The sequence below is a fragment of the Aotus nancymaae genome, unplaced genomic scaffold, assembly GCF_030222135.1.
Source record: "Aotus nancymaae isolate 86718 unplaced genomic scaffold, 86718_ANA_hifiasm-v0.15.2.pri h1tg000028l, whole genome shotgun sequence".
Classification (NCBI taxonomy): domain Eukaryota; kingdom Metazoa; phylum Chordata; class Mammalia; order Primates; family Aotidae; genus Aotus; species Aotus nancymaae.
In genome coordinates, this window is record NW_026988441.1 from 12,127,050 (window position 1) to 12,151,078 (window position 24,029).

At 54.6% G+C, this 24,029-nt stretch overlaps 1 protein-coding gene across 4 annotated transcripts; it reads left to right on the plus strand.

Annotated features, from left to right (window-relative positions):
• The first annotated feature begins 217 nt into the window (after nt 1-217).
• LOC105723458 (hormone-sensitive lipase) lies at nt 218-23,593 on the plus strand. 4 transcript variants are annotated; one of them, XM_064381245.1, is made up of 10 exons: nt 218-359; nt 13,303-13,838; nt 15,527-15,617; nt 15,728-15,873; nt 16,058-16,243; nt 16,383-16,677; nt 17,467-17,694; nt 18,782-18,958; nt 20,662-21,083; nt 21,628-23,593. In XM_064381245.1, the coding sequence occupies exons 1-10, from the start codon at nt 248-250 to the stop codon at nt 21,853-21,855; spliced, it is 2,421 nt and encodes an 806-aa protein (XP_064237315.1). In that variant the 5' UTR covers nt 218-247; the 3' UTR covers nt 21,856-23,593. The 4 variants fall into 4 exon arrangements, with proteins under 4 accessions (XP_064237315.1, XP_064237318.1, XP_064237316.1 ...); XM_064381246.1 differs by lacking the exon at nt 218-359 and adding an exon at nt 11,456-11,486; XM_064381247.1 differs by lacking the exon at nt 218-359 and adding an exon at nt 11,473-11,577.
• The last annotated feature ends 436 nt before the right edge of the window (nt 23,594-24,029 follow it).

Sequence of the window (24,029 nt, forward strand, 5' to 3'; positions counted from 1 at the left end):
CTGCATTTTTGTTGGCCGGTAGCCCTTTAATGCGCGGCAGGGGAGGAGCCAGGTCTTAAATTCTGGCGGTTGGGGCGGAGCACGGCAGCGGAGGGAGACCAGGATTGGTTAGGAAGCGGGGCCCACAGAAGAGCAAGCCCGGGATTGGGTGATAAGGGGGGCCCACCGCAGTGTGTAGCGAGGATTGGCCCTCCGGGCAGGGCCTCGCGGGGGGAATTGGCCCCCGCGCAAGGACCGCGGGGAATTGATGGAGTCGGCTGGGGGAACGCAAGCCGCCGAGGCCGCCCCGGCCTCGAAGAATGCCAAAGAGGGCTCAAGGAGCCGCGGTCGCCGGCGGTGGCGAAAAGGCAAGGCCAAAGGTGAGCGCCCGGAGACCGGCAGCAGCCCGGAAGGAACCTCGCATATCCTGCGGGGCAATGGGGACAGCGTGGACTGGCCCACTGCCGCGAGGAGTGAGGGGTTCCGCGGACTGGCCCATTGCCGCTTGCGGGGACGACGGGATAATCCATTGTGAGAAGGGGGTGATGTGAGAGCCGAGAGGCCCACCCTGTCACAGGGACTAGCTGACGCCCAGATCGGCTTGGGAGCAGAGTCCGGAATGCGAGCCTCGTGGACCAGGGTTCCCGCTCGGGTTCCTCATTCGCTGTGTGATCAAGGGCAACGGCTGCCCTCAGTGTTTCCCACCTGGGGAATGGTTCGAGCGCCGATGTTCAGGGCCCCGTTGCTCTTGAGAGGATAAGGGAGAAGGGGGTTAGCAGCTGTTACTCAAAGAGGAAGTCTAGGGGTGAGTCAAGAAGAGGTAGGAGGAAGGGGTACCTGTAGTGGAGAGTGCAGCGGGGCCAGTAAAGCTCATCGCAGCCCCGACCTCCCACCCGGCAAGTCAGTCCATCCATCCATCCATGTCAGTCCACCTGCTTCAGCCGGCTCCACCGGGGCCTAGCCCTGACCCCTACCCCTTCCAAGACAAGGGGCCCTGACTTGGCTTTAGACCTCCACACCTGCCTCAGGAAAAAGAAGGGAAGGCCTGATTTCTCTGGATGTCACATTATTTTCAGATCTCAAAAGGGTGAAGAAAGGCTGACAGGCCATCAGAAATCCTGCAAGCCTCAGACAGGAGCAGGTCCTCAGTTAGAAGCATTTGTCAGTCAGCATGAGGACCTGTGGGAAGTTCCCATGCAGGAAAGAAACTACCACCACCCCTCAGCCCCAGGGACCCCAGACTCATTGTTTCCCCTGTGGTAGAACACATCATTAGCCCAGAGTTGACCTGGAGTTGGCTCCAGACACACACAGGCTCAGACAGGCTCAGAGGGCAGACAGACTGGAGCCCAAGGGCACTTGCTGTCACAAGACACTGAGCCTCACAAGCAGTATGGCATACCCAGAGGCAGTACAGACTGTGGTTAAGAAATGTGGGCTTCAGAGACCTGGTTCCTCAGGCTAGGAGCAGTGATGCGCTGGGCAGAAGGCTCCCTCTTTCCCTGCCTCAGCTGTCTGAGCTCTAAAATGGGTATGATGATAGGAGCGCCTCCTTTTGTGAGGTTTGAATGGGTGTAGAGCGTATGGCACAGGCACCCAGCAAACCCTCCTGAGAAGCGAAGGTTATTATTAGTTATTCCCCCTAGACAGTGAGCATCCTAAAAGCCGGGCTGTATCTGCCTTGTTTACCCTATATTTACAGAGCCCAGTATGCCAGGCACATAGGCACTCAAATATTTATTGGATTAATAAGTGAAGGAATGTGTGAACTGTAACAGAGATATTAATAATCATGCTTCCCTTAGGGTTGTCATGAGGAGTCAGAATCCAGTTGAGTAGGGCTCCCTGCAAAATAAGCCATTCACAAAGGCTCATGACTGCAAACTCCAAGATTTGCCTGTCATTTCCTGAGGCCTGCCCTGGTGTCTGGCCTTAGATGAATTAATCAGAACTCGCTCCTGCCTCAAGGGCATCGGGGCTGGCTGGAGCAATCCTCGTCATCAGTTTCATCTTGCCAGTAACTGGATGAGGCTAGTGTCCTTGATCACCCCATTTCTCAGATGACGACACTGGGGCTCTGAGGGACCAAGGCTGCCTGGGCTTCCTTACCTGCCCAGTGAGGGCAAAGAGATGGCTGCCCCAGTCTCCTCGGGGCAGGGAGTTTGTGGGCCCACAACTGCTGTGGAACCAAACTTGATTCTGGGCCCAAGAGGTTCTAGTCACACAGATTCGTTCAGCAGACATTCACCGAACACCAAGCTGTGCCAGGCCTGGGCTCTCGGTAGCAAGAAGGACAGATTCACAGTTGAGCTGGGGACACAGATATTACTCAGATAAGACTATGGCTGTAAACTGTGATAAATACAACAGAGAAAAATACCCTGAGAAGACAGAATTGGGAGGCTTCCCAAGGAGGCAATATTGGACCCAAGGGTGAGCAGACATTAAGTGCTGTGCAGGGGGAGAGCAGGGGGAGGGCAGGGGAACAGAGAGGACAGGACAGAGAAAGACCTGGGCTTGAGGAAGCAGTGAGTTACAGTGCAGGGGGAGCTCAGCCAAGGCCAAGACAAAGAGGAAGACGAAACAGGGCAGGCAGGTTAAGAGAGGAGGATGATGGCTAGCTGGGTACAGTGGCTCACACCTGTAATCCTGGCATTTTGGGAGGCCAAGGTGGGAGGATCGCTTGAGTCCAGGAGTTTGAGGCCAGCCTGGGCAATATAGCGAGACTCTGTCTCTACCAAAAATACAAAAATTAGCTGGGCATGGTGGGGTGCACCTGTAGTCCCAGCTACCTGGGAGGCTGAGATGGGAGGATCAATTGAGCCTAGGAGGTCAAGGCTGCAGTGACTTATGATCAACCACTGTACTCCAGCCTGGGCAACAGTGAGACTTTGTCTCAAAAAGAGAGAGGGGGCCAGGTGCAGTGGCTCACGCCTATAATCCCAGCACTTTGGGAGGCCAAGGCAGGTGGATCATGAGGTCAGGAGTTCAAAATCAGCCTGACCAACATGCTGAAAACCCTGTCTCTACTAAAAATACAAAAATTAGCTGGGCATGGTGGTGTGTGTCTGTAATCCCAGATACTCGGGAATCTGAGGCAGAGAATTGCCTGAACCCAGGAGGCGGAGGTTGCAGTGAGCCGAGATCGCGCCATTGCACTCCAGCCTGGGTAACAAGAGCGAAACTCCGTCTCAAAAAAAAAAAAAAAAAAAAATAGAGAAAGAGAAAGGAGGATGGTATCTGGTTTGGGAGGCCATGTCCAGGACTAGGGGCTTTACCCTAAGAGCAAGGCAGGGGATGTTGAAGGGTTGGAAGTATGTGAACAGATTTATGTTTTAGAAGGATACTCTGGCTGCTGTGTGGACAACAGATCAGAGAACAAAATCAGAGATGTCACAGTTACCCAGATAATGATGCTACATCCTGGACCAGGGAGGAGGCAGTAGAGGGGGGGAGAAGGGCCGGGTTCCGGAGGCCCCTAATAGGCAGGGTGGGCAGGACTAGGGATGGATTGCATGGGAGTTGGGGGGTGGGGAGGTAGCCGGGATGACACTCTGGGTTCCAGCTTGAGCAAATGGGGAGAGATTTGTTCTAAACACACACACAGAGACCAGGACACACACAAGCAAGTATATCCATTCAGAGATATAGAGACGCACTCACACAAGCTTACAGGCCAAGAGAAACAGACACAGATGCACTCACAGGCTAAGAAACACACATAGGCCATGACGCTTGCATACAAACATTCATACCTTCAAACATACCAAGAACATGTATAGGCTGAGAAAAAGTCCTGACAGGGCTGGGCGCAGTGACTCACGCCTGTAATCCCAGCACTTTGGAAGGCCAAGGTGGTCAGATCACCTGAGGTCGGGCGTTCGTAACTAGACTGACCAACATGGAGAAACCCCGTCTCTACTAAAAATACAAAATTAGCTGGGTGTGGTGGTGCACGCTTGTAGTCCTAGCTACTCAGGAGGCTGAGGCAGGAGAATCGCTTGAACCCAGGAGGCAGAGGTTTCAGTGAGCCAAGGTCATTCCATTGCACTCCAGCCTGGACAACAAGAGCTAAACTCCATCTCAAAAAAAAAAAAAAAAAAAGTGCCGACGGACACAGGACAGGACACTAGCCATGACACATACTTGCAGAGGTGCAAACGAACACATGAACCTCAGACACACTCACACCTGACCAGAAAGCACACACTTGAAGCACAGACAGAGAGAGGGAGCAGCATACAGAAACACAGCAGAGAACAGCAGTACCACCCTGGAGCTGCCCCATGCTGCCCATGTCACCTCAGGCAGTCACGTCACCTTTCTGTGCCTCAATTTTGTCATCTGCCAAAAGGGATGATAATGGTTGAGATAATGACTCATGGGTTGACATGAGTCACTTCACATAAAACACATAAATCTCATTACCTCCTTTGAGAATGAAAAAAAAAAAAAAAAAAAGAAATCCCAGCACTTTGGGAGACCAAAGTAGGAGCATTGCATGAGTACAGGAGTTCGAGACCAGTCTAGGCAACATAGCCAGACCTGATCTCTATTTTTAAATTACACACACACAAAGAGACGAGGCACGCAGAGGCTGTTGGTACAACATTTGCTCTTTTATGCAGACATTCTCAGGGATCCAGCCACTCACTTGTCCCTGCCTGCATCTGATTCCAGGCTTCCCTGCTTCAGAAGGCTTTGCTTCCTCCCAAGGCCCCAGACCTGGCCCTTCCCCCATCCCCCTTCCATCCCCCACACAACTTTCTTCCCCACTGCCCTTCTTACCCCTGCTCAGTCCTCAGGAGTTGGATCCAGCTGTTCAGAAACTCTTTCGGGCAAAGAAAGGGCCTAGGGGGGATATTCAGTCAGTGGGACACCCCCCCCAGAGCCGAATCCCCTCGGCCCTACCTCTGCCCCAGTCCTCACCCATGGCCCCAGTAATCCTGCCCCTGCCCCAGTGCCCTCTGACAGGGATTCCTGGCGAGTTTCTGGCAACCTCAACATCCCTTCCTGCCAGCTCCACCCAGCCCAGCCCATCCCTCAGGGAGATGCCTGGAACAGGACAAAGGGCAGAGCTCTGGAGTCCCTAGGGCCTGGGTCCAGCCCCTTCTCAACTCCTTTTTACAGTCACTTGTTCTGTCGGAAATGTCCCCTCTCCTCATCTTTTATTTTTGTTTTTTTTTTTTGAGACAGAGTCTCTCTTTGTTGCCCAGGCTGGAATGCAGTGGCATGATCTTGGCTCGCTGCAATCTCTGCCCCCAGATTCAAGCAGTTCTCCTGCCTCAACCCCTCAGTAGCTGGGATTACAGGCACGCGCCAACACACCTGGCTGTTTTGTATTTTTAGTAGAGACAGTTTCGCCATGTTGGCCAGGCTGTTCTCGAACTCCTGACCTCAGGTGATCCACTGGCCTCAGCCTCCCAAAGTGTTGGGATTATAGGTGTGAGCTACCATGCCTGGCTTCCTCATCTTAAAAGATCCCTACCCATGGATCCCTACCTGCATGGATGCCGCCACTTTACCAAGGGGCAGCAGTGCACCAGGTGCTGCCCAAGGGCTGAATAAAACAAGCAAAACTTCCTGCTCCTTGGAGGAAGGAGCTTATAATCTAGTGGGGGAGACAGAGGGCAAACAATATAAATATAGGCATGCCTCAGAGACATTTTGGGTTCAGTTCCAGACCACCTGATAAAGCAAGTCACACAAATTTCTTGGTTTCCCAGTGCATAGAAAAGTTATGTTTACACTATACTATAATCTATCCAGTGTATGATAGCATATGTCTAAAAACACCATGTATATATTTTAATTTTTTTCTGTAGAGATGAGTCTCGCTATGTTGCCCAGGCTGGTCTAAACTCCTAGCCTCAAGTGAGCCTCCTGCCTCAACTTCCCAAAGTGCTGGGATTACAGGCATGAGTTACCATACCTGGCCCCATACGGTGCTAATGATCATCTGAGCCTTAAGCAAATCCTCATCTTTTTGCTGGTGGAGGGCCAGTGGTGATGGCTGTTGACTCATCAGGGTGGTGGTTGTGGAAGGTGGCTGTGGCAATTTCTTAAAATAAGGTAACAATGTGTAATCCCAGCACTTTGGGAGGCCGAGGCGGGTGGATCACGAGGTCAAGAAATCGAGACCATCCTGGTCAACATGGTGAAACCCCGTCTCTACTAAAAATACAAAAAAATTAGCTGGGCATGGTGACGCGTGCCTGTAATCCCAGCTACTCAGGAGGCTGAGGCAGGAGAATTGCCTGAACCCAGGAGGCAGAGGTTGCAGTGAGCCGAGATCGCTCCATTGCACTCCAGCCTGGGTAATGAGCAAAACTCCATCTCAAAAAATAAATAAATAAATAGGTAACAATGAAGTTTTCTGCATCGATAAACTCTTCTTTCACAAAACAGTTCTCCATAGCATGTGATACTGTTTGATACCATTTTGCCAACAGTAGAACTTTCAAAATTTGGGTCAGTCCAGGCATGGTAGCTCACACCTGTAATCCCAGCACTTTGGGAGGCTGAGGTGGGCGAATCACCCAAGGTCAGGAGTTTGAGACCAGCCTGGCCAACATGATGAAACCCCGTCTCTACTAAAAATACAAAAATTAGCCGGGCATGGTGGCAGTCACCTGCAATTCCAGCTACTCGGGAAGCTGAGGCAGGAGGATCACTCGAGGTCTGGTGTTCAGGATCAGCCTAGGCACCACAGCCCTATCTCTTAAAAAAAAAATGCAAAAAAATAGCCAGATGCAGTGGCTCTCACCTGTAATCCCAGCTACTCAAGAGGCCAAGACAGGCAGGAGGATTTCTTGAGGCCTGGAGTTCAAGACCAGCCTAGGTGACACAGCAAGACTCTGTCTCTAAAAATCTGAAAAAACAATTAACCAGGCATAGTGGTGCCCATCTGTAGCCCCCACTATTCAGGAGGCAGAAGTGAAAGGATCACTTGAGCCCAGAAGTTCAAGGCTGCAGTGAGGTATGATTGCACCACTGCACTCCATACTCAGCAGGAATCCATCTCTAAAACTAAAAATTAAAAAAATAATAACAAATAGTAAGACTTAAAAGTTGAAATTACTCCTTGGCCTGTGGGCTGCAGAACAGATGATGTGTTAGCAGGCATGAAAACAACATTAGCCGGACACGGTGGCTCACACCTGTAATCCCAGCACTTTGGGAGGCCGAGGCAGGCGGATCACCTGAGGTCGGGAGTTTGAGACCAGCCCGACCAACATGGAGAAACCTGTCTTTACTAAAAATACAAAATTAGCCGGGTGTGGTGGCACATGCCTGTAATCCCAGCTACTCGGGAGGCTAAGGCAGGAGAATTGCTTGAACCTGGGAGGCGGAGGTTGTGGTGAGCCGAGATTGCACCATTGCACTCCAGCCTGGGCAACAAGAGCAAAACTCCATCTCAAAAAAAAAAGAAAGAAAACAATATTAATCTACTTGTATGTCTCCACGAGGGCTCTTGGGTGACCACCTGCATTGTCCTTGAGAAATAGTGTTTTTTTCTGTGCAGTACGTCTCAACAGTGGGCTTGAAATACTCAATAAACCATGTTATAAACAGACATCTTGTCATCCAGGCTTTGTTCCATTTAAGAGCACAGGCAGAGTAGATCTGGGGTAACCCTGAGGGCCCTAGGATTTCTAGAATGATAAATGAGCACTGGCTTCAACTGAGTCACCAGTTCCATTAGCCCCTGGTAAGGGGTCAGCCTGGCCTTGAAGCTTTGGAGCCAGGCACTGACCTCCTCTCCATCTGTGAAAGTCCTAGATGGCATCTTCTTCCAATACATGGTGGTTTAATCTACATTGAAAATATGTAGCCGTCTTCATCAACGATCTTAGCTAGATCTTCTGGGTAACTTGCTGCAGCTCCTTCGTCAGCACCTGCTGCGTCACCTCATACATTTATGTTACAGAGATGGCTTCTTTCCTTAAACTTCATGAATCCACCTCTGCTAGCTTCCAACCTTTTTTTCTGCAGCTTCCTCACTTCTCTCACCAGTCATGGAATTGAAGAGGGACAGGGCCTTGCTTGGGATTAGGTTTTGGCTTAAGGACATGTTGTGGCTGGTTTGACCTTCTATCCGGACCACTCAAACTTTTTCTGTATCAGCAAGAAGGCTGGTTCACTTTCTTATCATTGATGTGTTCACTGGAGTAGCACTTTCATTACTTTCAAGAACTTTTCCTTTGCATTCACAACTTGGCTAACTGGCAAAAGAGGCCTGATTTTTAGCCCGTTTCAGCATTGGACATGCCTTGCTCACTAAATCACTTCTAGTTTTTGATTTAAAATGAAAGAGACAAGACTCTTCCTTGACTTGAACACTTCAAGGCCATTGTAGGGTTGTTAATTGGACTGATTTCTATTTTGTTTTATTTTGAGATGGAGTTTTGCTTTTGTTGCCCAAGCCGGAGTGCAGTGGCATGATCTCAGCTCACTGCAACCTCTACCTCCCAGGTTCAAGTGATTCTCCTGTCTCAGCCTCTCGAGTAGCTGGGATTACAGGCACCTGCCACCGCACCCAGCTAATTTTTGTATTTTTAGTAGAGATGGGGTTTCACCATGTTAGGATGATCTCAATCTCCTGACCTTGTGATCCACCTACCTCAGCCTCCCAAAGTGCTGGGATTACAGGCTTGAGCCACCATGCACAGCCTATTTTATTTTTCATTGCATTTATTTGAGACAGAGTCTCGCTCTATAGCCCAGGCTGGAGTGCAGTGGTACGATCTTGGCTTACTACTATCTCCACCTCCGGGTTCAAGCAATTCTCCTGCCTCAGACTCCCAAGTAGCTGGGATCACAGGCACAAGCCACCATGCCAGCTAATTTTTTATTTTCAGTAGAGATGGGGTTTCACCATGTGGGCCACGCTGGTCTCAAACTCCAAACCTCAAATGATCCACCTGCCTCGGCCTCCCAAAGTGCTGGGATTACAGGCATGAGCCACCACACCCAGCCTCAATTTTGTATGTCTCAGGGAATATGGAGGCTCGAGGAGAAGAGCTATGGGGGAAATAGCTGGTCAGTGGAGCAGTCAGAACACACACGACATTTATCGGTAACACACACGACATTTATCGGTAAAGTTCACCCTCTTACATGGACATGGTTGTTAACGCCCCCAATTACAACAGTAACATCAGAGATCACTGATCACAGACCATCATAACAGATATAATAATAATAATGGAAAAGTGTGAAATACTGTGAAAACTACCAAAATGTGACAGAGACAGGAAGTAAGCACCTGCTGTGGGAAAATGATGCAGACAGACTTGCTCGACGCAGGCTTGCCACAAACCTTCAACTGTAAAAAATCCAGTATGTGCGAAGCACAGTACAGTGAGGTATTCCTGTAGTAAATTGTATAGTACACTAGATGGTGACAAGTGCTGCAGAGAAAAATCACCCAATACACTATTTCAGGGAGGTCAAGTGAGCCCACAAAGTAAACCGTGTGCAGAACACGCTAGCCATGGCTGCCGCTTATAAATCCTGTCTCACAGCCAGGCTTGGTGGCTCACGCCTGTAATCCCAGCACTTTGGGAGGCCGAGGTGGGCGGATCACAAGGTCAGGAGATAGAGACCAGCCTGGCCATCTCTACTAAAAAATACAAAAATTAGCCCGGCGTGGTGGCAGGCGCCTGTAATCCCAGCTATTTGGGAGGCTGAGGCAGGAGAATCACTTGAACCCGGGAGGGGGAGCTTGCAGTGAGCAAAGGTTGTGCCACTGCACTCCAACCTGGCGACAGAGCAAGACTCCATCTCAAAAAAAAAAAAAAAAAATTCCTGTCTCCCACCCTGAGCCAGCAGAACGGCCAAGTGCAGTTTCCAGATGAGGAAACCAGACTCATCCAGGGTCGACAGCTTGGGTTATCGTCCCATTTTCACAGCTGCAAGCCTAACACTGCCTCCTAAGGCCTCTGTCTGTCCATCTGTCCACCAGCCTTGGGGAGGGCCAGTCCTCTCCCGAGCTAACCAGCCCCTCTGCCCGCACTCTGCCTCTTCATGCCTTCCTTCCTGCTTCAGATATCCACGGAGCACCTGCTATGTGCCAGGTCCCATGGCAGGCCCCAGGGCCACCTCAGGAATCACAGTCCCAGACGAAAGATTCACCTCCAGCCAAGCAAATGACCCTGAAGCCTCAGGGCCTCTCAGTCGCACAGGCCCCTTCCAAGGCCCTAATCTCGTATTTGTTATTCTGTATTCTTCTTTCTAAAGGGCCACACCCCTGCACCTTCTAAGTTTCATAGCTCCATAAAACCCAGTTCTGTTCTGGGGGAGATGAACAAGTATGTAAACAAATTATAAAGTGTCAAGGCCGGGTGAGGTGGCTCACGCCTGTAATCTCAGCACTTTGGGAGGCTGAGGTGGGCAGATCACCTGAGGTCAGGAGTTCGAGACCAGCCTGACTAACATGGAGAAACCCCGTCTCTACTAAAAATACAAAATTAGCCAGACGTGGTGGTATGCGCCTATAGTCCCAGCTACTCAGGCTGAGGCAGGAGAATCACTTGAACCTGGGAGACAGAGGTTGCGGTGAGCCAAGATCACGCCATTGCACTCCAGCCTGGGCAACAACAGCGAAACTCCGTCTCAAAAAATAAATACAGTGTCAAATGGCAGAATGGAACAGAACTAAGTATCATGGCCGAAAATAATGAGGGGGTGCATATCTTAGGTGGGGAGGAACAACTGGGGAGTACCTCTTTGAGGTGACAAGCTGAGGCCAGGCAAGGAGTGTGTGGAATGACATGGATGAATGACATGGGTGAAGGGTCTCTCGAGCCTCTCTTTCCCTATGCCTGAAGTGGGGATGCCAGTCACAGCAGGGTGGGCTGAGAGGGGTAAGTGGCAGATCCAGGGTGCCCAGTGTGGTCACACCACCCAGTAGGACCAGCTGCTCAGGCCCCTAGCTGAGCCTGGCACTGCCCTTAATCAGCTTTTGTCCTCCCAGGAGGGACAGGCAGGGCTGGCTACCTCCTCTCTCCCCACAACAGCTGGGACCGGCTGTGCCAGGGCCAGAGGAGGAGGAGGGAGCTGAGATCACTGGGCCTTTGGCTCCCTGAGCCTTCTCTGGGGAGAGAGAGGGCAGCCTGGCTGGGTGAGAGGGGACAACTAGTTCAGGACTGGGGCTGGGACTCCTGGGTCCTAAAGGATGAAGGGGCTGGGGGCCTGGATTCCTGGGTCTGAGGGAGGAGGGGGCTGTGGGTGTGGACTCCTGGGTTCTAAGACAGAGGAGCCTGTAACAGGATTTCCAGTTGAGGAGAGTCTGGGAGCAGGTGGGGGGCAGGGCAGGGAGCTGGGCTCTCTACTCTGTTTACAGCACGTGGTCCTCACTGATCTTTCTGGGTGGGAGGTGGCTTGCACGGCTACACCCTGAGCAAGCCAGCCCCGCCCCCCGGTTTATTGTCCCAGGCTGCTACTGGCACAAGCCACAGACCAGCAGTCCCAGCCCAGGGGAGCTCGGAAGATGCCTGGGAGGGGTGAGTCTGCAGCCAGCTAAGAGACAGGAATGGCTGCTGCCAGGCCCCAGGACGTAGAAGGGAAAGGAAATACCTTCTTCTAGGGGAACAGGCAAGGTTCTGGGCTTTGGGAGGGAAGTCCCTGGAGCAGATGGTAGCATTCCACCAAGGGCAGCTTTTGCGGCCTGAATGCCTGGGAAAGGATCTCAAAGGGAAGAGCATTGAGGACCGGGAAGTATGCAGAGTCAGATGTAATCCAAGGCGATTTTTTTGTTTGTTTGTTTTAGACAGACAAACAAAAAAAATTGTTTTGTTTGTTTTACACTCTCATCCAGGCTGGAGTGCAGTGGTGCGATCTCGGCTCACTGCAACATCCAGCTCCTGGGTTCAAGCAGTTCTCCTGCCTCAGCCTCCTGAGTAGCTGGGATTACAGGCACGCACCACCATGCCCGGCTGATTTCTCTATTTTTAGTAGAGATGAGGTTTCACCATGTTGGTCAGGCTGGTCTCAAACTCCTGACCTTGTGATCCACCCGCCTTGGCTTCCCAAAGTGCTGGGATTATAGGTGTGAGCCACCACACCCAGCTAGGGCAAGTTTTCAAGATGTGGCTTCCAGAGTCCTAGGGGGGAACCCCCCATAAGAGTGGCTGTGGACCTAGAGAGCTGGGTTTACAAAAGCTCTACCACTTTTAGTGCAACCTTTACCTCCTCACTTAAAACCTGAGCCCCAGTTTCCTGTCCTGGAAAATGGGGATGCTGACAATAGTAGAGATTTGAACCTAGGTGGCGTGGGTCCCAGAGGGTTATCGCACTAAAGCAGCAAACACTCAGAAAGCTCTCAGCATGGAACCTGCACGGATATGCTCAAGGTCGATGGCAGCGATGAATCGCTGTTCCAGGCAGGGGAGCAGGGCCGGCTGTGCAACCCAGAAAGAGTGACAAGCCTGAAGGCCAGGGGACCCTGCTGGGGAAGAAGCAAGACTGAGTATTGGGGATCTCATAGAAAAACAGGGAGGGAACTGGGATTTGGAGGGGGTTCCACAGCCAGACTTGAAGGACAAGGAACAATCTTCAGTGAAGTCTAGAATTGTGAACTCCTGGGTTCAGGGAGAGAGTTGGGCTTGGAGACCAAGCTCCAGAGAGATGGGAATGGATGGGCTGGGGCTGAACTCTCCCAAATGTTGTTAGAGGGGAGCGGCCTTTGGGTAGCACTTGGGGCCTGAGAAGGAAAGATGGGACAGGAGACCTGGACTCCTGGGTCCTGAGAGTGGGGACCAACTGGAGGTAGATGTCTTGGAATTTAGGAGGAGTGTTGGGCCCCAGGAGAGTTCATGGAGACAGGTGCCTGGACTCTCGGGTTCCTGGAAGGAAGGAAGAAGGACCAGCAGCCTCCTGGATCATAGGAGAGAGAAATGAGTTAGGGAACCAGAGTCGTGTGGGCTTAGGAGAATGCTGGGATTGCTGGGTCTGAGGGATAGGAGGAGGCTGAGGCAGCAAGTTTCTGAGTCCCAAATAGGTGACAGCAGGGACTCCTGGGTCCTGAAGAGGAAGGGTTGGGGCCTGGTCTCCTGGGTCTGAGGGAAGAGGGAGCTGAGGGGCAGAACTCCTGGCTCCCGAGGAGGGAGGAAGACACTGTGAACTGGGACCCCAAATTTCTGATTCCTAGAGACAAGGGGGTGACCTTGTGTCTAACAGAGGGGGACCCTGGGGTCCTGGGTCCCTGGGACTGAAGGAAGAAAGAACTGGGGTCTGACAGAGGAGGGGGTAGCTAGGGCACAGACTCCTGGGCCCCCGCTGAGCAAGCCCCACCTAACAGGCCTCCCCACCTGCCCACAGCCTCGAGGCTCATCCACAACATGGACTTGCGCACAATGACACAGTCGCTGGTGACGCTGGCAGAGGACAACATAGCCTTCTTCTCCAGCCAGGGCCCTGGGGAAACGGCCCGGCGGCTATCAGGCGTCTTTGAGGGTGTGCGGGAGCAGGCGCTGGGGCTGGAGCCAGCCCTGGGCCGCCTGCTCGGCGTGGCACACCTCTTTGACCTGGACCCAGAGACACCGGCCAACGGGTACCGCAGCCTAGTGCACACGGCCCGCTGCTGCCTGGCGCACCTCCTGCACAAATCCCGCTATGTGGCTTCCAACCGCCGCAGCATCTTCTTCCGCACCAGCCACAACCTGGCCGAGCTGGAGGCCTACCTGGCTGCCCTCACCCAGCTCCGCGCTCTGGTCTACTACGCCCAGCGCCTGCTGGTTACCAATCAGCCCGGGGGGCTCTTCTTCGAGGGCGACGAGGGGCTCACTGCCGACTTCCTGCGGGAGTATGTCACGCTGCATAAGGGCTGCTTCTATGGCCGCTGCCTGGGCTTCCAGGTGAGCCCCCCGCCCCGTGCCCCTCTGGGCCCATGATGAAGGCACCCGGTGGCCCCTGGCCTGGCCTAGAGTGTGGTAAAGTAACCACAGTGGTCAGCACTATTGGATCCAGGAAACAGCAGGTACAGAAAGGGGAAGTTGGCTGGAGCTCAGACAGAGCTGCACCAGGGGTGTGTGCCACAGCTGCTGAGTAGTAAGAAATACAACTGCAGAGCTTTTTTCACCAGGATATCCACTGCTCTCTATTGTCCTACACTCAGGAGATGCATTCACTCTGTGTTACCTGTCTGGCCTCTGAAGTCACTTGAGTTTCAGACCCCTCAGGGAGGGATCTGCAGCTGTGTGACCCTATAGTCCTGGCCCTCTGGGCCTCCCCGCACCTCAGCCTCCTGCTCCCACGCCACCTCTCCAGGTTTCCCTGCAGGCCAGCCTGTCCTCGGCAACCCAGCCCAGGTGTTCCTGGAGACCTCCCCTCACCAGGGCTGAACCCACAAGTATTGATCAGCCCAGCTGGGCCAGCCAGCCCCTCCCTGTGTCCCAGCGTGACCCTAGAGTCATGAGAAAGAGCTCCCGGGGCTGCCCGAACCAGCATCCCAGCCACAATAGCCAGGCACTCAGGTGCCCTCTGGCCTACTGAGCACCCAGCCAGGGGCAGGGCCCAGCTCTGCTTTGGTGCAAGGCAGTCCCCCAGAGAGGCCTCACCTGTCATGGCCATGTGCAGCAGGACCTTGGCCAGTGTAGAGTGAACAGAAGAACCCACCAGTCCCTTGTCTTAGCCTCCTGTGGCTCCGTTTCCTCAGATCCTGTGTCCCCATCACCTTGTCTTTTTTTATTTTTCTTTTTGTATTTTGTTTAGTAGAGATGGGGTTTCACCATGTTGGCCAGGCTGGTCTCAAACTCCTGACCTCAAGTGATCTGCCCGCCTCAGCCTCCGAAAGTGCTGGGTTTACAGGCGTGAGTCCCACTGCGCCTGCCCCCTACTGTCTTTCCTTAACTGCCTGTCTGTTCTCTGAGACGCTGTCTCTCCCTCCCCATGTGGTGGCCAGCTGGCCTCAGTCTCCCTCTCTGGCTTTCTGCCTCAGGTCCCTGCGCCTGGTGGGCTGCCTCTGACCATCTCCCTGTTCCTGTCTTCTGGCTGCCCCCTCTCAAACCCATCCTCTCTCTGACTTTCAGGAAGTCCCCGCAGCATCTTACTCCCTAGCTCACAGCCTACCAGTAGCTCCACCCCGCACTGAGAATGAAATCCAAATTCCTCTGCCCAGGCCCTCTCCCCACTGCTCACTCTGCTCCCTCCCTGGCTTTTGCTACCCACAGCAAGCACCAAGCATGAGCTCACCTCTAAGCATTCATACTCTGCCCGCTGCAGGGAACACCCTCCCCTCGCTTCAGGCAGATCCCTCCTCCAGAGTCATCACCCTTGTCCATTCCACCTACTGCCTTTTCTTTTCAAACCATTCATGGTTCCTTGTTGTGATGCTGCTTCTGGCTTTGCCTATCTGCTGATCATTTGTTTTCCCTTTGAGAACATAGGTCCGTGAACCAGGTGAGAGCTATGCCCAGCACACAGTAGGAGCCTGTGAAACGTTTACTGAATGAACGCGTCTCCCCAACACGTCCCTGCGCCTCGATCCTGCCCTGTCCCCCTCCCTCTCCTGAGCGGTGGGTGACACAGCCGCGTCTCTCAACAGTTCACACCTGCCATCCGGCCATTCCTGCAGACCATCTCCATCGGGCTGGTGTCCTTCGGGGAGCACTACAAACGCAACGAGACAGGCCTCAGTGAGTCCTGGCTGGGTCCTGCCCACAGCCTCCCCTCTTGGCCCTCCTCCCCACCCCTGCTCGAGCAGCCTGACCCACTGGGACTCCATCACCCCCGTTCCAACCCCCAGGTGTGGCCGCCAGCTCCCTCTTCACCAGTGGCCGCTTTGCCATTGACCCTGAGCTGCGTGGGGCTGAGTTTGAGCGGATCACACAGAACCTGGACGTGCATTTCTGGAAAGCCTTCTGGAATATCACTGAGATCGAGGTGCTATCGGTGAGGGCCTGTTACAGATGGGGACGCTGAGGTCCAGAGACCCATCTGAGGCCACAGTAGGTCTCTGAGGGGCTCCAGGCTCAGGGATAGCACACAAGGGGAAAGACTGGGGATCAGAGGGAGGGGTGAAGGGCCCCCCTGCAGGCAGCCCCTCCCCAGCACCCCTTCTGTCCCCTCCCTCCAGTCTCTGGCCAACATGGCATCAGCCACCGTGAGGGTAAGCCGCCTGCTCAGCCTGCCACCTGAAGCCTTTGAGATGCCGCTGACTGCTGACCCCACGCTCACGGTCACCATCTCACCCCCACTGGCCCACACGGGCCCTGGGCCCGTCCTCATCAGGCTTATCTCCTATGACCTGCGTGAAGGACAGGTAGGTAGGGTTCCAGCCTCAGCCAGGGACAGGGACAGAGCTGAGGAGCATGAGCAGACCCTCCTCGGTATCCCCGTAGAGGGGGCAGCTCTGGCCAGCCCTCCCCAGCCTCACACACTGCCTCCCTCCTCACCCCCAGGACAGTGAGGAGCTCAGCAGCCTGGTGAAGTCCAACGGCCAACGGAGCCTGGAGCTGTGGACACGTCCCCAGCAGGCGCCCCGCTCACGGTCCCTGGTAGTCCACTTCCACGGCGGTGGCTTTGTGGCCCAGACCTCCAAATCCCATGAGCCCTACCTCAAGAGCTGGGCCCTGGAGCTGGGTGCCCCCATCATCTCCATCGACTACTCCCTGGCCCCCGAGGCCCCCTTCCCCCGTGCGCTGGAGGAGTGCTTCTTTGCCTACTGCTGGGCCGTCAAGCACTGTGCCCTCCTTGGTGAGCCTCAGTCCCCCATGGCCACCTGTACCTGCTCCCATCCCAGCCCAGCCTGCTGTAAGCTCCTCCAGCCTCAGCCTTACACCCTCTACCTTCCTCTCCCACCACACCTCCCAGCTCCTGCCACCTGCTTACCCAGGTCCTGGCTAATCTTCCACCTCAGCCACTTTATCCTCTGTCCCTCGCCACGGCACCCAAGGCTGGCTCTCCATCTCCTCCACCTCCACTTCCCACCCACCATCCTGTCTCCTCGGGCCTCTGCCATCCCCCTCTGATAGCTCCAAGCCCTGCTTTCCTGCCATACCAGCCTCCCATTCCACACTCCAACGTCTCTGACCTCCCTCTTCAAAGATAAACATCTTGGGAGGACGCTGAGACAGAGCAGCGTGTGGCCATGCCCCAGGGAACAGAGCCTGTAGCCCAGCCCCTCTGTGCTGAGCCTGAACCCTGACCTTCCATTCCACCCTGAGGCCCCCCTCCTCCAACAGGCCTGAGCTCCCCTTCCCCACCACCTGCCTTCCCTACTCCAAACCTCCAGCACCCCCAGGCTTTCCCAGAGCTTCCCTGGGCCTCTCCAGGTCCTGAGTCATCCTGACCCTCTGCCTACCACATGAGCCCAAATCTGTGCCTCAGTCTGCCAGTCTCCAAAACTGCAGTCTGCTAGACCTTGGAGTGCCCCACACCCTCCCTTGGAGAGCCCAGTTATCCCAGCTTGAGTTCCTCCCTGCCCTCCCTCCCCAGTCCCCTGCCCCTGCCAGGCTGTGACCAACCACCCCTCTCCCAAACCAGGTTCAACAGGAGAACGAATATGCCTTGCAGGGGACAGTGCAGGCGGGAACCTCTGCTTCACTGTGGCCCTTCGGGCAGCAGCCTATGGGGTGCGGGTGCCAGATGGCATCATGGCAGCCTACCCGGCCACAATGCTGCAGCCTGCTGCGTCTCCTTCCCGCCTGCTGAGCCTCATGGACCCCCTGCTGCCCCTCAGTGTGCTCTCCAAGTGTGTCAGCGCCTATACTGGTGAGGCCCATATCCTCAGCAGGAAAGGGGACTGCCGGATGTCTGGGTCCTGCAGGAACAGGTTGGGATCCGGGACGCCTGTGACTGAGGAAGGAGAGGCCAGGCAGAGGAATCTACCACTCCTTGTCCCTTTGTGTGTGTGTGTGTGTGTGTGTGTGTGTGTGTGTGTGTGAGAGAGAGAGAGAAGGTCTCACGTTGCTCAGGCTGAGTGCAGTGGCTCGAACACACCTCACTGCAGCCTCGACCTCCCAGGCTGAAGAGATCTTCCTGTCTCGGCCTCCCAAGTAGCTGGGACTACACGTGTGCACCACCATGTCCATGCCCAGCTAATTTTTGTGTTTTTCGCTATGTTGCCCAGGCTGGTCTTGAACTCCTGGGCTCAAGCGATCCTCTCATCTTGGCGTCCCAAAGTGCTGGGATTACAGGCGTGAGCTACTGCACCCAGCCGCCTTATCCCTTCTGAAGCAATCAGATATTCTTGGGTCCCTGGGGCCACAGATGCCTGAAGTTCTGTGCGTTAAGACTGGGCCCAGCAGAAGGGCAGGGGAAGCTGCTCTTCCTGGCAGGCCTGGGCTGTCAGCGAGCTGGGCCCCGTGAGGAGGGCAGGAGTGTGAAGGAGGGCGGGCCTCTTGCCTGGCCAGGGGCTGACAAGGGTTCTCGCCCAGGCTGCCCCGGCTCCTCTTCTCAGCTTGCAGGGCTGGGCAGCCCCCTCCTTAGGGGGTTAGCGAGGACCCTCTGGACAGGCCCAGGAACCATGGGGACTGCAGTGGGTTGGTGGCACCAAAGGCAGCCCTCCAAGGAGGGGTCCCGCAGCTGGGGTGCGTACAGAGGCACACGGCCTCCTGTCGTGGGGCTGTGCCAGATTTATGGCTGGCAGAGGCAGCCAGCGGGCGGGGGATTCTGCTGCTCTCTCACCTGCCTGGCTCACTGGCCTCTTGTATTTTTCTTCCCTCTGAAATCCTATTGAAGAACTTCTGGAAGCTTAGCCATTTTTACTTATTAAAATAAAAGCCTTTTTATACACAAACACACACACACATGCACACAGAAAGAGAGAACAACTCAGCTCCCCACATATACTCTGCAGGTGCAAAGACAGAGGACCACTCCAACTCAGACCAGAAAGCCCTAGGCATGATGGGGCTGGTGCGGCGGGACACAGCCATGCTCCTCCGGGACTTCCGCCTGGGGGCCTCCTCATGGCTCAACTCCTTCCTGGAGTTGAGTGGGCGCAAGTCCCAAAAAATATCAGAGCCCACAGCAGGTGAGTGACTCCCTCCCATCACATGCCCTGCCAGGGTGGCCAGGAGGGACAGCCTAGCACAGCAAAAGTCCCAGCGAAGAGGCTGGGCATGGTGGCTCACACCTGTAATCCCAGCACTTTGGGAAGCCAAAGTGGGCAGATCACTTGAGGTCAGGAGATTGAGACCAGCCTGGCTCACATGGCAAAACTCCATCTCTACAAAAAATACAAAACTTATTAGCTGGGCATGGTGGCGGGTGCCTGTAATCCCAGCTACTCAGAAGGCTGAGGCAGGAGAATCACTTGAACCTGGAAGGTGGAGGTTTCGGTAAGCTGATATTGCTCCATTGCACTCCAGCCTGGTCAACAAGAGCGAGACTCCATCTCAAAAAAGAGCAAAACTTAGTGGGGTGTGGTGGCATACACCTGTAGTCCCAGCTACCAGGGAGGCTGAAGCACGAGAATCGCTTGAACCTGGGTGGCAGAGGTTGCAGTGCCAAGATTGAGTCTCTGTACTCCAGCCTGGGCAACAGAGCAATACCTTGTCAAAAATATAAAAAAAGAGCACCCTTACTGGGCTGTGGTGAGGGCTGCCTCCAGCCATTTGGGTCAAGTGGCCAGTACAGTACGTGGCACCCAGTAGGTGCTATTAGAAGATGCCAACACCCCTGGTGTGCCCGTTCTGTTCCATTGACCCTCTGGGCCACAGAGCACTTACGTAGTTACTCATATTGTTTTGCTCCTCACCTTGTGGATTTATAAAGACAAGTAAGACCAGGCGTGGTGGCTCACGCCTGCAATCCCAGCACTTTGGGAGGCCCAGGCCAGCGGATCACTTGAGGCTGGGAATTGGAGACCAGCCTGGCCAACATGGCAAAACCCCGTCTCTACTAAAAATACAAAAATTAGCTGGGCATGGTGGCATATGCCTATAGTCCCAGCTACTCGGGAAGCTGAGGCACGAGAATCACTTGAACCTGGGAGGTGGAGGTTGCAATGAGCCATGTTCTCACCACTGCACTCCAGCCTGGGTGACAGAGTGAGACTTTGTCTCAAAAAAAAAAAAAAAAAAAGTTCAGGCTCAGTGGCTCACACCTGTAATCCCAGCACTTTGGGAGACCAAGGTGGGTGATCACCTGAGGTCAGGAGTTTGAGACTAGCCTGGCCAACATGGAGAAACCCTTAAAATACAAAATTAGCCAGGCGTGGTGGTGCACACCTGTGATCCCAGCTACTCAGAAGGCTGAGGCAGGAGAATCACTTGAACCCAGGAAACAGAGGTTGCAGTGAGCGGAGTTCACACCATTGCACTCTAGCCTGGGCAACAAGAGCGAAACTCCATCTCAAAAAAAAAATACTGCTATATTATTATCCCCCAGTGGGTAGTGGTACCTAATCCCACATCTTATCCCACTGAGTCCTGCCACCTATGAACTAAGGACTATTTTCGTTTCCTTGATCTAGAAGAAAAAATAGATTCCTAGAGGTAAACTGCACCTAACCTTCCCAGTCACACACACACATCCTTCACTAGGACACACAGCCCCACTGCCAAGACCCCCACTATGACCACCTGGGCATCCACCTATCCCCTAGGCATGAGTCTGGGGAAACACAGCCTTTCACAGCCCTCCACAGGTGACTGCCCTTCCTGTGGCCTTCCCTGCCAGCCACACACACCCCGAAACTAACAGAGCCAGGCCTATCTGCTGCCCCTCTCTCAGAGCCAATGCGACGCAGTGTGTCTGAAGCAGCGCTGGCCCAGCCCCAGGGCCCACTGGGCACGGATTCCCTCAAGAACCTGACCCTGAGGGACTTGAGCCTGAGGGGAAACTCCGAGACGTCAGACACCCCCGAGATGTCGCTGTCAGCTGAGACACTTGGTCCCTCCACGCCCTCCGATATCAACTTCTTATTACCGCCTGAGGATGCAGGGGAAGAGGCTGAGGCCAAAAATGAGCTGAGCCCCATGGACAGAGGCCTGGGGGTCAGTGCCACCTTTCCCCAGGGTTTCCACCCTCGGCGCTCCAGCCAGGGTCCCACACAGATGCCTCTCTACTCCTCGCCCATAGTCAAGAATCCCTTCATGTCGCCACTGCTGGCACCCGACAGCATGCTCAAGAGCCTGCCACCTGTGCACATCGTGGTGAGCACCAGAGGGGGTCGGTGCAGGTGCATTTAGAGAGAAGCAGGGCACCCAGGGAGGAGCGGGGCCGGGCACAGGTGCACCTGAGAAAGCTCCAGAGGGGGGAGAAAGGGACAGGCGTGTCCCCAGGAGAGAACAATGCCCCAAACAAACGGGAGGGAGGAGGAGTCAGGGCTGCCCCCGCACCCCCCCCCCATTTTCTTTTGCAATTTTGAGCACCAAGAGGCAGGATGGGTGGGGCAGCCCCTTGGGCTTGGAGAGAATCAAGAGGAAAAAAGGTAGGTTTAGAGGGAGTGGAAAGGGAGAGGCTGGACAGAGGCCAGGGAGCGCAGTTAAAAGTCATTCTCCCTTCCTTCCCACAATTCCCCCCATCCCCACTATTCTCTCCCCAACTCCTCACCCCCATGTCTCCTGCCTCTGTCACCCCTGTCTGTATCCGTTATTCCCCACCCCCATTGATCTTCAAACCCCTCCTCGCTCTACCCGACCCCGGTCTGTCGGTCCCCCACCCCCTCCCCATGTCCATCCCTGTCCTGTCCCGTAGGCGTGTGCGCTGGACCCCATGCTGGACGACTCGGTCATGTTCGCGCGGCGACTGCGCCACTTGGACCGGCCGGTGACGCTGCACGTAGTGGAGGACCTGCCACATGGCTTCCTGACCCTGGCGTCGCTGTGCCGCGAGACACGCCAGGCCGCAGAGCTGTGTGTAGAGCGCATCCGCCTCGTCCTCACTCCGCCCGCTGCGCCCGCTCCCGCCCCACCGCAGGTCTGAGCCACCCTCTGGAGCCAGGCCGCGCGGGGAGACGAGGGCTGCGGGGGGCAACACTAAACGCCTGTTTCCATCTGCACTGGCCTCCGTGATGAATGCGCCCCAGGCCAGGTGGGAGGGGGCGCGGGCTGTGCCTTACTTAAGTCGGGGGTGACAAGGGGGCAGGACGGGGACCTGAAAGCTGAGACCTCCGCCTGGGGGAGGGGGATGCGCACACACACTGGTTACCAAGACGGCTGGACCTGCACGCCACCGCTGCCTTCTGCTGCTGCTGATGCTGCTGACGCGACCACCGCACGGGCGGGCACTGGCCCTCCCTTGCAGGTCGGTTTGTTTGTTCGTTTGTTGTAAATAAAAGTATTTCGTTTGGCCTCTCTCAAATAGGGTGGGGTGTTGGCCCACCAGGGGGCAGCATCGTACTCAAGCGGCTGGAAACCAAGAAACCTGGAATGAGGGGTGTAGGGGCCTGGATTCTTGGGACCAGAAGGGAGCAGACTCCCTGCTAAACCAGATCCACCTCCCCGCAGACTTCATCCAGGTACACTGCTAGGAAATGCTGGATCCTCAGCTCCTCCCCTTAAAGACCTTAGGTTAGCTGGACTCGCCCTGGTCCCAGGGAGACCAGGCTCAGCATCCACCAGGGGGAAATAATAATCTCTTGAGTCTCAAAGGCTCCAGTGACCCAAACACCCTACAGAACTGAAGCAAAGTTAGCAGGAAACCAGAAACAAGCTGACAAAATAGCTGGGCACGGAGGTTCACACCTGTAATCCAAGCACTTCAAGAGGATGGTTTGTCCAGTTGGAGACCAACCTAGGCAACATAGCAAGACCCCCGTCTCTACAAAAAAAAACAATTGAAAATTAGCCAGGCATGGTGGCACAGTCCTGCAGTCCCAGCTACTCAGGAGGGTGAAGCAGGAGGATCACTTAAGCCCAGGAGTTCAAAGTTGCAGTGAGCTATGACTGCACCACAAACTCCAACTTGGACAACAGAGTGAGACCGTGTTTCCAAAAACACACATAAAAACTGGAAATGCAAGTTCTGTCCAGCTGTGACAGCTCTTGGACCAACTGGCCCCTTGTAGGCCCTCAGCTTGGAGCTGAGATGATTTATACCCAGGACATGCCTTCAAAGGGCTTCTGATGCTGAATTCAGAGAGCGTGGGGGAACTGACACAGGCTGTCACAGTCCCCAGGGGTTCCACCTGTGATAGTCAGGGAGGGCTTCACAGAGGTGGTGATCTGAGGTTGACATTAAAGGATGAACAAAAGTCTTCTAGGAAGAAAAAACATGCCAGGTTGTGACAGCCGGCCGGCAGTGATCAAAGCTACCACCTGGCTAGAAAAAGCTTCCCCCAGACCAGAAGTTCAGGTGCAAAGTGGGGAGGGGTATGAGGGACCTGAATAGCCTGGAGTACTATTTTGACTAAACTGGAGGGCAGTGGGGAGCCACAGGAATGCCTTGAGCAGGAAAGGGCCAGGGTCAGCTCAGGGCACTGAAAGATCCTGCTGGAACACTGGGGGATGGACAGAAAAGGGCAAAACTGGAGCCCTGCAGGCCAAGGAGGCCTGAGCTGGGGCAGGAGCTGTGAGGGTAGACAGTGTAGGTGGAGCATCCCAGAGCCATAAAAGGTGGGAAGAGGGAGGCTGAGGCGGGTGGATCACGAGGTCAGGAGATCGAGACCATCCTGGCCAACATGGTGAAAACCCATCTCTAAAAAATTAGCCGGGCGTGGTGGCACACACTTGTAGTCCCAACTACTCAGGAGGCTGAGGCAGAAGAATTGCTTGAACCCGGGAGGCGGAGGTTGCAGTAAGCTGAGATTGCACCACTGCACTCCAGCCTGGGTGACAGAGTAAGACTACATCTCAAAAAAAAAAAAAAAGGTGGGAAGAACAGCACTTACTGATGAGGTTACAGGAGAGCAAGGGAACAGAGATGACACACAGGTCTGGCCAGGGGAGCAGACGGACAGTGAAGCTGTCTCTTCACTGAGAGGAGGCTCAGGCTCAGGTGTGTGAGGGGTGCAGGGCCTGCTGAGGCCATTCTGGACATGGTGAGCTGGAAGGTCTCAGTAAGACAACCCAGGAGGCAGCAGGGGTCAGAAGTACAGTCTGGGGCCAGGTGCAGTGGCTCACGCCTATAATCCCAGCACTCTGGGAGGCCGAGGTGGG

Coding starts and splice junctions, on each gene's coding strand:
- LOC105723458 (XM_064381245.1), top strand. CDS start 248: ATGGAGTCGGCTGGGGGAACGCAAGCCGCCGAGGCCGCCCCGGCCTCG. Junction 13,839..15,526: donor GCCGCTGCCTGGGCTTCCAG/GTGAGCCCCCCG, acceptor GTCTCTCAACAG/TTCACACCTGCCATCCGGCC. Junction 21,084..21,627: donor TGCCACCTGTGCACATCGTG/GTGAGCACCAGA, acceptor CCTGTCCCGTAG/GCGTGTGCGCTGGACCCCAT.